The sequence below is a fragment of the Brassica oleracea genome, chromosome C1, assembly GCF_000695525.1.
Source record: "Brassica oleracea var. oleracea cultivar TO1000 chromosome C1, BOL, whole genome shotgun sequence".
In the NCBI taxonomy this organism is placed as follows: Eukaryota; Viridiplantae; Streptophyta; class Magnoliopsida; order Brassicales; family Brassicaceae; genus Brassica; species Brassica oleracea.
The window spans coordinates 15,886,200-15,897,828 of record NC_027748.1 but is presented as its reverse complement, the minus strand read 5'-3'; the positions used below and the strand labels follow the sequence as shown (position 1 = coordinate 15,897,828).

General features: G+C 33.6%; 3 protein-coding genes across 7 annotated transcripts in view; 1 reads left to right on the top strand and 2 right to left on the bottom strand.

The window, feature by feature from the left end:
• The window catches only part of LOC106308941 (guanine nucleotide exchange factor SPIKE 1), a 12,137-nt gene extending 11,091 nt beyond the window's left edge, over positions 1-1,046 (bottom strand). The window contains exons 1-5 of the mRNA XM_013746044.1: positions 761-1,046; positions 527-689; positions 349-440; positions 171-283; positions 36-91 (exon numbers count right to left, since the gene is read on the bottom strand). Coding sequence (XP_013601498.1) covers positions 36-91; positions 171-283; positions 349-440; positions 527-689; positions 761-841 — 505 coding nt within the window. The 5' untranslated portion in view covers positions 842-1,046. The remainder of the gene's footprint in view (positions 1-35; positions 92-170; positions 284-348; positions 441-526; positions 690-760) is intronic.
• Positions 1,047-1,637: 591 nt separating this feature from the next.
• On the bottom strand, positions 1,638-3,867 carry LOC106343289 (calcineurin B-like protein 6). Of its 4 annotated transcripts, none has more exons than XM_013782476.1 (10): positions 3,557-3,867; positions 3,216-3,469; positions 2,961-3,115; positions 2,807-2,877; positions 2,670-2,729; positions 2,491-2,599; positions 2,353-2,405; positions 2,194-2,274; positions 1,978-2,090; positions 1,638-1,892 (listed from the first exon to the last, which is right to left on the bottom strand). In XM_013782476.1, exons 3-10 carry the CDS (start codon positions 3,085-3,087, stop codon positions 1,823-1,825), a joined length of 684 nt encoding a protein of 227 aa, XP_013637930.1. In that variant the 5' UTR covers positions 3,088-3,115; positions 3,216-3,469; positions 3,557-3,867; the 3' UTR covers positions 1,638-1,822. The 4 variants fall into 4 exon arrangements, with proteins under 4 accessions (XP_013637930.1, XP_013637922.1, XP_013637915.1 ...); XM_013782468.1 differs by having other exon boundaries at positions 3,281-3,469; XM_013782461.1 differs by having other exon boundaries at positions 3,370-3,469.
• Positions 3,868-8,105: 4,238 nt separating this feature from the next.
• On the top strand, positions 8,106-9,714 carry LOC106326459 (pollen-specific leucine-rich repeat extensin-like protein 1). Of its 2 annotated transcripts, XM_013764443.1 has the most exons (4): positions 8,106-8,196; positions 8,603-8,684; positions 8,810-9,015; positions 9,070-9,714. In XM_013764443.1, exons 2-4 carry the CDS (start codon positions 8,609-8,611, stop codon positions 9,472-9,474), a joined length of 687 nt encoding a protein of 228 aa, XP_013619897.1. In that variant the 5' UTR covers positions 8,106-8,196; positions 8,603-8,608; the 3' UTR covers positions 9,475-9,714. The 2 variants fall into 2 exon arrangements, with proteins under 2 accessions (XP_013619897.1, XP_013619891.1); XM_013764437.1 differs by having other exon boundaries at positions 8,108-8,196; positions 8,810-9,714.
• The last annotated feature ends 1,915 nt before the right edge of the window (positions 9,715-11,629 follow it).

Sequence of the window (11,629 nt, the reverse complement as noted above, 5' to 3'; positions counted from 1 at the left end):
CCCCCCCCCCCCAAACAGTTAGTCAGGGTCCTCACCAACTAAGCCAGACTGAAAAGCTAGAGATAAAACTCTGACAGAAATCTTCAAACCACTGTGAAAAGAAGAGAAGAACAAATGAGAAGAATATAATAACAAATAAGAGAGTATGACAAGTACAGCAAAAAAAAGACCTGGAATAGCTAGCTGCAGGAGACTCAGGAGTTCTCTGACCAAATATCATAGATCTTTCATTTTCCCAGTCAAAAGCCGGTTCATACGCAGGGAGTGGAGGTAGCCCAAAATGCTGCAAACAAAAACAAAATCACGCCACTGAAACTAAGAGCTGTACAGAGAAAAAAAAGTTGAAACCTTGGGGGATCCAGAATCAGTAAAGGGCGTCCCAGAAACGCTGGCTACATCCTCATCCAATGTAGCACTCCTAGCACTAGCAAGACGGAACTCTGGAGGAGAAAGAACAGCAGTGAGATTTCATTTTGACAAAAAAAAAAAACAAAAAAAGGACATGCATCATCACTACTTCTCTTACCAGTCTCAGTATCAGTGTCGGGACCTTCGAAAATCTGAGTTTGGAAAGTATCAGGCCGAGTAGTCTCGTAGTGTCCGTATTTATTAGCATCCTTAATCCACTCCGTTCCGTAGCACTGAACCAATTGGTTCAAGTGCGGCCACTGTTCCAGATTCCCATCAAGCTGTGACCCAAAGAAGAGGTGAGAGAGAGAGAGAGAAACGCAATTTAAAGCTGGAGGTTAGACATACATACCAAAGGTTCGAGCTTGGGGAGAGAAAGAGGCTGCCGAGGAATCTTGCGGAAGCGAAGGCTAAGGTTGTTGTTGTTCTCCATGGTTTCGAGATCGGAGAGATGTCGGTTACAGCATCTGAGCTACTGGGAAGGGGAAAAGGAAGCACATTTGGAGAGTTGGTGGATAGATCTGAAGAAGTTAGTGAAGGTGAGAGGGAGACCGGAGTGGGGCGATGAATCTTTGTCTTTACGCAGAGGGAAAGAGATCCGTGTGAGAGAGAGAGAGAGAGATGGAGGAAGCAGTTGAGAGAAAAAAAAGTGAAGGATTATATTATATTTAATCAAAGATTTACATATAGTTCCTCGTAAGAACAGTGTCGAGCTGGAGTCCAACCACAGTCCTTTTTTATTGAAGAGTCAATCATTCCAACGACCGAGACGAGACGAAAATGTTACCTTTCGTATCTACTAGAGAAAATGGGTATTATCGTATACTACAAAAGATATTGTAAGACTAGGCTTAATCATGTTGTTCATACTTCCACTTTTGATTCCATAGCGTCTTAGGTGGTTTTAACTCACATCCTTGGTTCCAGTATTGTTCATTACACTCCCATTCTACTGAAGAGGAAAAGCACAAGTCTTATCCTTTAGCACTTGCCAATCAACACACATATTGTTCAGTTTCATGCAACTTTCTCAACCGCAGCCCACCTTTACTTGGTCTAAACAAAGTGCCATACATCAAACAAAGAGGGTATATCATTGTGATTAAAAAATAATAATAACATCAACCATGATGAAAATCTCATATTTTTTTTAGCAAACCAACTAATTTCTAATTAATTTTGGCAACCGGTTAAGTTCTAATTTCTATTTAATTTTGGTTCCAAGGTTTGTCAATTTGAATATTGCTTTAAAATAAATCAGAAAGGCCAGGTTTCAGATACAAATAGAATTAGAGTCGAAGTTAAGTAAGAAACAAGATTTCAAAATACAATATTGTACCATCTCTGTTGCCAAAAAAAAAAAAAAAAAGAATCAACTTGCACCAACAAAAATCCAAAATCACATCCCTCATGATCATCCAGACGATGGGTTGTCAGTCACTATAGTGTAAAACACAAAGTTGGGAAACGTCTTTGTTATGTCTCTGCACAAAACACAAACATGGAAGAACTGCTTAAGCCCCCACCGAAGAAGATAACAAAAGAGATGGAAAGAGAGGCATGGCTTACTTGAGATGCTGAAGGGTCATATTCTGTAACAGAGAGGGGTGACGAAGAACAAGACTCTGCCACTCTTCCTTATCAATCTTCCCGTCCATTTTACTATCAGCTTCTTCAAATGTCTACACACACCAATCAGTTTTTTTTTTAATACCTCATGTCAACGAATAACGATGAGAAAAGCCTATTCAATGGTCATTGGATATCAATTTAATCAAAGCCCACCTTGTCTATGATGATCTCTATCACGCCATCAGAAAGATTCATGCCAGATTCAGCTAGAGTCGCCACCATCATTTGCCTCAACTTCACATCAAATAGAGGATCAGAGAAACGAAACACACAAACACTTACCTAAGAATAACACCAACTGTATATACATACCTCTTGTCTCTCTATAAACCCCTGGTGCTTCAGATCATACAGCTTGAAAGCAACTGTAGAGGCACAAAGAGATCATATCAAAGAGCTGTGACAAGGTTGAATATCAAGGGAAAATGGTAGATCTCTTCTACTACTTACACTCGAGCTTATCCTCCATTAGAGCCTTGGGGTGGAAAACCGAAATGGCACGTGCAAAGGTTTCAAAATCAAGGATTCCAGTATGGTTGGTGTCAAACAAGTCAAACACCTGCAAAGTCTTGAATATGAGTTCACGGCAAGGAAACCTAGATGTGGGGAGTTAAGAAGTTTTTTTTTACCCTGTCAGCAAAAAGGCTCTTCTTTCTGTTGGATTTAAAGAGTACCAACTGAAACTGTTCCTGCATAATTTGAAAGGATCCTAATTGAGAGTGTATACTGTATAGGACGAAGAAAGTGAGGATGGTTTATGGCATACCTTGTCGATAAGGCCGGCTTTGCTGATGCTCTTGAACATTTCGTAAAGAGCTTCAATCTCATTCACAGTAACTGCAATTGGTATATGAATATGACTTAAGTTGTGAAGTTAAAAAGGAAAAAAAAAAAACGTGGAGGAGAAAAAGAATACATACAGACAGTGCCTCTAGCCAGATCCTTGGGGTTGGGAAGACCCCCGGAGTGGTGATGACGATCAGAATCACAACAAGTCAAGAGAAATATGGAGAAGTGCTTTAATGCATCTAAACACTGCATCATCATCTCTCCTTCCAATTCACTGTTTCCATGCCTACCACAAACGCATAAAAAGATGCTTAATTCCTTTTAAATATCAACAAAAACCCTCTAAAGTTATAACAGGCATTGAGAAGAGAAATCAAGAATCGAACACAAGTTTGCCGATCAAAGCATCAAATGAACAGCTTTGACTTTCGAGAGAGAAGGAAAGTTTTACTCTTTTATGGAGTTGTGTCTAGATTGCGTGTAAAAAAGGAAGCTTCACACTACGACTTGTTCCATAAAAAAAAAGTTATTCAATTTCACCACGATCTAGAGCTGTAGTTGGCTGCTGATAGCTGAGAAGGGATCAACAAGCTCGTTGGCGTGTATATAAGTCGTCTGTCTCTTTGTTTGTTGGTGACAACTTAGATCAACAAGTTTTGACATTTTCAATGAGAGAGAGAGAGAGATAAAGAGTATAATAATGCATTCGTCAAGACCAATAAGATACCTAAGAATCTTTCCTGGTAGGTCATTGACTCAGGTCTCAGTTCTTGAAATTTTATTGACATTTTGAGATAATCTCTTTATCATCAACCGTCGCTGACTCCAAAGCTGAGCCTCAAGAAGAGCTTGCTCTCATCGGCACTGCTTCACTTCGGCATTCTTCTTCCGTCTCTCTACTGTAATCCAATTTCACCATCATCATCAAGCAAGCTTCGCCTGCGATGATTCTCCATCGCCAGCCACAATCGATGATCTCGAACTCAAATCTCCATCAAAGGTCATTCACCCATGTCACAAGAAAGATACAGGCCCAAAGGCTCATTTTCTTCATAATAAGATATTGTCCTAAAATAGGCCTATTTATGCCGATGTGAGCTTTTTGATTGATGAAAGGTTAAGTCTATATTATTAAAATTAAATTACTTTTTCGTACTATTTAAAAACAAGGATAAAATTAAAAGGAGAATCGTTTGGTAACATTGATAACAATATAAAAAAAATATATATATTTTTAGTAATTTTATTAATATAATTACAATAATTATCTTTCCATACTTCACTTAGTTTAATTTTTTATTAATTATATTACCTTAACAATATCATTAATTATATTATCATGATAAAGATAGTGCAGATTTTTATTTATTAGTTAATCAACATTAACTTTGTGCCAGTTATAAAATCAAGAATGTAAAATAATTGGGTTTTATTAAAACTGAAGTATCTTTTGATACTGTTTGAAAATATGAATAGAAATATAAATGAGAATTGTTTGGAAACATATTAAAACTGCTTTTTCAGTTTTGGCGGGACAATGCGTTTTTCGGTTTTAGCGGGAAAATGTAGTTTTTTCCGGTTTTGGCGGAAAATGCGTTAATGCGTTTTTGCGTTTTTGCGGTTTTGGCGGAAAATGCGTTTTTGGAGTTTTGGCAGGAAAAATGCAGTTTTTTCCGGTTTTGGCGGGAAATGCGTTTTTGCGATTTTGGCGGGAAAATGTGTGTTCCGGTTTTTGCGGGAAAATGCTATTTTATGGTTTTGACGGGAAAGTGCGTTTTTACCGTTTTGGCCTAAAAGTATGGTTTTACTGGTTTGGCCGAAAAGTGTGTTTTTATGGAAATATGCGTTTTACATTTTTTGCGGAAACACATTATCGGTTTTAGCGGAAAAATGTGTTTTTCAGTTTTGGCGGGAAAATACATTTTTTGGTTCTGGCGGAAAAATGTTCATGCAAAAAAAAAATAGAATTTTTGGTTTGAAAATAATATTTTGATTTAAAAAAGTTATTTTTGTCATTTATCATTTTGGACTGAACTAGATGCATATGCATTCTGATGCACCATCAAGGCTCGTCTTTATTTGGATGAAAATTTGAGATGAGTTTTTAAAAATTCAGCTAGATGATCCATCTAGATGTAGCATTATAATGTACAAAACGAATATTGATTTGCATCTTCACCCAGATGGATCACCTGGGTGAGCAAACAAACAGCCCCATAGCAGTATAAAAAGAAGTATAGTGTTTTTTTATAATTTCATTAATATAATTAATTGTATTTTTATGTTTCATTCAGGTTAACAGTTTCATTAATTATATTACATTAAAAATACATCACATCATTAATTATATTAACATGATAATAATAATGCATATTTTTATTTAAAGACATGTTTTGTGAATCAAATAATAACTTAAATCAAAATAATAAAAATATAAAACTGAAGTACCTTTCTGTATTTTTTGGAAACATGGATGATAGCAGTAAAATAAGAAATGCTTGGAAATATGAATAGTAGTATAAAAGAAGAAGTATATTGTCTTTTTAGTAATTTCATTAATATAATTACATTAATTTTCTTTTCATATTTCACTCAGTTGAACAATTTTATTAATTACGTAACCTTAAAAATACATCACATCATTAATTTTATTACCATAATAAAGATAGTGCAGATTTGTATTATTAGTTAATCAACATTAAATTTGTGCCAATTATAAAATAAAAAAATAAAAAATAAAAAATAACTGGTTTTTGCTTATGGTTAAACGTTCGGTTTGGGTTGTTTTACTAATTTTTTAATATAATACATAAATTAAATATTTATACAAGATTTTTAAATATATTTATATATGTTTATAATATTATAAGATTAATTCATGTATAAATATTAATATAAGATTAATTCATGTATAAATATTAATATAAGATTTATTCATGTATAAATATTATAATATTATAAGATTAATTCATGTATAATATTCATTGTAAAAACAAAATATTATATTATAAGATTAAATCATCTATAAATATTAATATATCAAATATTAATATTAATTAAATTTAAAAATTTAATATGTTTTAAAAATATGGATGCGGATCCGGATATCCGGACCTAAAAATTAATATATCCGGATCCGGATTCGGTTTGGACGGATCTAAGATTTTACTATCCGGATCGAATCCGGATCTCAGATAATAAATCTCAAGCCTAGGTAATATCGTGAAATTATTATTTTACTGAATAACTAACTTTGAAATTTTATATAGCCAAAATAAGCTCAATAAAATGAATGGTATTACATTGCTCTCCTTGTTTTTAGCGGCCTATTTATGCATATCAAGCTAAGGCAAGAGACCTCTTTGCTGAAAAGAAACTCAATGGTGGAACATATATGTAAACCACATAAAAAATTCTCAGTTTAAGATTTGTTTTCATTGGTTTAAAGTAGTAAAGATTAATCATTGTTAGATAATATGATTTTTGTTATTTAGGGGATACGAAACCATATCTCTTTGCCTATCAGATGATTAAGCATGTGATGTATTGTAGAAGTTGGAGTAGTTGGATTAGTGGATAGTGGTGCTGGGGAAACAATTACAGATCTCCAAAGAACAGCAAATAAGAGAAACAAGGAGGTGCGTTGAAGGAGCAAATGGTTGAAATAGCCGCCGGCTCAAACTTTAATTTTAACTTTTCACTAGATCTCAATCCACGCAACTGTGCGGGTTTTTATTTTCATTTATTTTTATATAAATATTTTGTTTTCAATTTTAAATTGGTGTATATTATAATATATGTGTCTATAAAGTTTTAAAACATAATAATTTTATTGTATATTTTTTTCATTGAATAGATTGTTTCAAACTTTCACATGTATTTGTATCTTCTCCTATATATATATTTTCGGATTATTATTTCATTATTGTTTTATTGTCATATTCAAAGATATTGTAAAATTTCACAAATTTATAAAGTTTTTTAAAAATTAAACTTTTCGCTTCATAGATTTATATTATCGAGTAAATAATTAAACATTTAGTTTTTGTTTAATTTTTAAAATAAACTATATAGTTTAAAATTTGTTTTCATTGGTTTGAGGTAGTAAAGATTAATCATTGTTAGATAATATGATTTTTGTTATTTTAAAAAAAATATTTCTAATTTTAAAAGTTAACATCGTCAAATATTTAAATATTTAGCATATAGAGTTATAGTATTACAACATTAAATTATATCTATTTAATTTATACTATCTATAAATCCAATAAATCATCTATTGTTTAAGTCCAATTATTGATAGCCCAATAAAAATTTATGGTAGACCCAAAATTTAAATGATAAGATTAGATATTAAATGTAACATGACTTTCTATGAATACGTCCATTAAGTCCATTTTTTAAAAAAAAATCACACATGAATCAAGGTTGTGACTTCTGTTTTAATATATAAGATGTTAATTCATCTAACTAAACTAAAAAGAAACATTAGAAGAGAAGTAAATATAAAATGGCAAAAGAAAATAAGAAAGAAAAATTGATTAGTAGGAGTGGGAAAAATCTCGGTAAATTTTTATTTAATTCGTTATTCGTTTCAGTTCGAATCAAAACGTCCGGATATCCTTAATGGTACAAAGTAAAACAAATACACAAATACTAATATTTTTAGGAACGAATATCCGATTCGATTCGTTATATGCATATATATAGATATATTTTTAAAAAATTATATATAAAAATTATATAAATATTCCTAAGTTTTACAATATTTTATTTATTAAATTTACTATTTTATTTATTATAGTTTGAAATTTATTTTATTTTTGTAAAAAAGAAATATTGTTCTATATTATTTATGGATTTTTATTATTTATTTAATTTGTATGAATCAAACAAGATATCCGTTTAAAAAAATTGGATATGGATACTGGATATTCGAGTAGCCATAAATCAAATCAAATAGGATAATTGATTATTGGGATGAAACGGATTGGATCACAAAGACTTCCAAAAACCTTGATATTCGATTCGTATCTACCCATATTAATGGCAACTCTGAAAGCTGGATGTAAAAAAAGTTTTTTTTTCTCCTTTTCAGTGATACATTTTTTTGTTGAACACCTTTCAGTGATACATTGTTGTACACTAATTACGAGCAAAAAAGAAATGATAAAGTTTTTGATTTAAATAAAGAATAGATGCCAAATTGACAACTGCATACGCGTGCAGCATATCATTGGTTGAGTAAGGTTTGAGTGTGTGTGTGTGTGTGTTATAAAAAGCTACACTAATCATCAGTAGACTCTAAGCCACCGCCAGAACTCAGCTCTCTGTTCTAAAGCAATAGCCGAGAAGGGCAAGAAAAAGGTCTTTCTTCGTTTCTTTTTATCTTCTTGTTTTGTTCTTCTTTCGGTAGACAGAGAAAGTTGTGTGGGTCTTTAGAGTTTACATCTTGTGGGAGCTTTTGATACTTATTTTTCTGCTCATTTCTTGTTTTCTGTTATTATATTGTGTAGGTTTTTGTATATATGGGATATGTATGTTTTGTGTGGATTAAAAAGAAATTCGATCGTATTAAATAAAGTTTTTAACTTTATGGAAGTTATAAGAAGAATCTATGTTTCTTTCTTAACTTTTGTGTGTCAGAGATCGAACCAGTTCTTCTGCCTCTTTCTTCTACAGTGATTAGATCTTTAGAAACGTCCAATCCAAGTGTATGTTGTCACTTTACGGCAGAACCTGACTTTTAGTGATGTCGATATCTGAAAAACAGATAACCATGATGAAGTTGAAGGTGGATCTTGATTGTGCCAAGTGTTACAAGAAGGTCAAGAAGGTTCTCTGCAAGATCCCTCGTGAGTTCATTCTCTCCTTTTTTTTTTATCTTAGATTCTATTGAATTATATTGTTTGTTTGATTTGATTTGATTGGTGAGGGAATGGACTGAGTGGATAATGATTTGTGTGATTGGGAACAAGAGAAATCAGAGACCAATGGTTCGATGAAAAGTCCAACATAGTCATCATCAAGGTGGTTTGCTGCAGCCCTGAGAGGATCATGGACAAACTCTGTTCCAAAGGTGGCGGCTCTATCAAGACCATCGAGATCATCGAGCAACCCAAGCCTCCTCAGCCTCAGCCACAAGCCCAACCCCTTCCTCAGAAGCCTAAAGATGCTCCCAAAGCCGCTGAGAAGCCTAAGGAGGCTGAGAAGCCTAAGGCGGCCGAGAAGCCCAAAGAGGCTGAGAAGCCGAAACAGCCTGAAAAGCCCAAAGAAGCAGAGAAGCCTAAACAGTCTGAAAAACCAAAAGATGCTGAGAAGCCGAAGCAACCCGAGAAGCCAAAAGAATCCGCAGCTCCCAAACCCGCACCGGCGGCAGCAGGTCCAGGACCGCCACCACAAGCTGTGCCGATGATGCCCCAAGGGCAGCCCGTAGCCATGTGTTGTGGGCCATACTACGACGGTTATGGAGGTGGGCCAGCGTTCAATGGATACGGAATGCCACCACCGCAACCGTACGAGTGCTACGGACGACCAGTGTATGATAGCTGGGGAGGTGGCCCACCACCTTGTTACAGACCATGCCCTCTCAACAGATGCGATTACTTCAGCGAAGAGAACCCACAAAGCTGCTCCATCATGTGATGTGATTCGTCCCCTTTTCACTCTTTTTAAATCCTTAATTTTTCTTCAAATCTTTCTTTTTTTAATACAAATAATGAAAAGAATATATAGAGATATTTACGTGTAATGTTATGATAGGAGAAACGAATAAGGAATGATCGTTGTATTTTGTAAATGGCAGCCATTTCCATTTTGGTTGTCCATTTTGAAGCTGTAAACATTAAAGAAATATTGTTTTATTTTCCTAAATATAAACCATTTTGTTATAAACCAAATGATGATCGACCGTGGACCAGTCCGTACTGCAGGCCCAATCCAGGACATGATAAAGACAACCATAGACTATGTATTTATCTAGTATATTTTCTATGTATATCTGTAACATAGTGTTTATCCTTATCCTTATCTTGTTAGGATAAACATGACCTTATGACGGTCTAATACCTTGTATATATATGGATCTTCTGGTCGACAGTAATGATAACAGAAGTATTTCCCCAACACTTCATTTACAACACGTTATCAGCACGACGTTGCTCTCATAAACCCTAACCCTAAAAACCAGAAATAAATCCGAGCAGTAAAAACTCTAATTCCCGACAAACTTCAAACAGCTCTTTCCCTCAACTCCGGTGGATCCAGACGACGAGCCAGATACCAAATTAAAACTCTTGACAAGACGAAGCCAACGCGGCTAACCCCGCATCAATCGGAGTTCGGACGCGCCCCCACGCTCAGCTACAATACAGGCGGAAAATTTGTTCCAGAAACCAAAATCTCTCTCAACCATATACCAGTCTCCTATTCCAACAAGCAGCAACAAAAACAATAATTCCAAGCAATCCATCAGCTAACCAGGAAGATCTCTAACTGATAGACCGATCAACCCATCAAAAGTTTTCAGGTATCATCGAAAACTCATCTAAAACCCATAAAGTATTAAATACCACCATCCGCAGCCATGTAGCTATATTTAGCAACATGTCTCTGCAAATAAAATAAAACCAGAAACCATAAACTCTTTAAAATCTCGAACCTGAACTTGTTTTGAACCTGTTTTTAATCTGAAACTAATTTTAAAATTGTTTAAAACTTTTCATGATGATAGTTTCACATAAGAACTGTTTAGGATTGAAAGTTAAACAATTTTTTTAAAAAAATATGACTGCTATATGTTGAAAGAAACCGACTGTTACTTGCTTAAACTTATCATTATTGTCCTGTTTAATGTTCTTATCTGATCTGAATCAACTAGAACTGTTAAGCACTGCATGTTACATATTTTTTTTAGAAAATCTGATCATGATTTCATAAATTAATTCGAGGTTTTACCTACTGTTCTTGTCTGAGAAATTTGTTTTCCTGATGATTGATAATGGCTAGAACTTGATTAGGATTGAAAAAAATATATTTTTTTTAATATTTAAAATCGAAATATCAGAGATATATCTGAGAAAATATATTTATTTTTAAATCGAAAAGTATATAATAAATTGCTTGAATAAATCAAATCTTCCTGATTTATTTTTTTAAGTCACAATAATTTCTGATTTGATTATTTTTTGAAAAAAATAATAATAAATATATGGTATATTTTTCTAAAACCCTAACCTGATTTCATGATTGAATTGGTTTGCTTGATTGCATACTAATATTGCATACTAATATTGCATACTGAACATGAAATCTCGACTGTTAGGGATATAGATCATTCATAGTTTTCAAGCAATCTGATCTGAATTGAAAAAAAAATTATTATACTAAATGATCCGATCTAATGGGATGAAGAAAATATGGAACATTTTCTTGATCATCTAAGATAGAATCCCTAAAGGCCTTGAAACCTTGTGTTTGAAATAAGAGGACCTTAAATCTGAAAAATACATTGATCCACACCTTAAACCGTATGGTTTTATTTGGATATGTTAATGATCCTCATAATCTTTGGTCATTATTGAATTCTAGATTTTGTGAGCCATTGTTGCACAAATCCAAGAAAAATGGGAAGCTCTAAGGTTCCAGGAATATGAATCCGTGGACAATTATCACTCTGATCTTATGAGAATCACTTATAGTCTTAGACTATGTGGTGAATTGGTAACAAACGAGGATTTGTTAAACAAAAATCGTGACACATTCCATTAAGAGGAAGTGTTGTTATCACATCAGGCCAAAG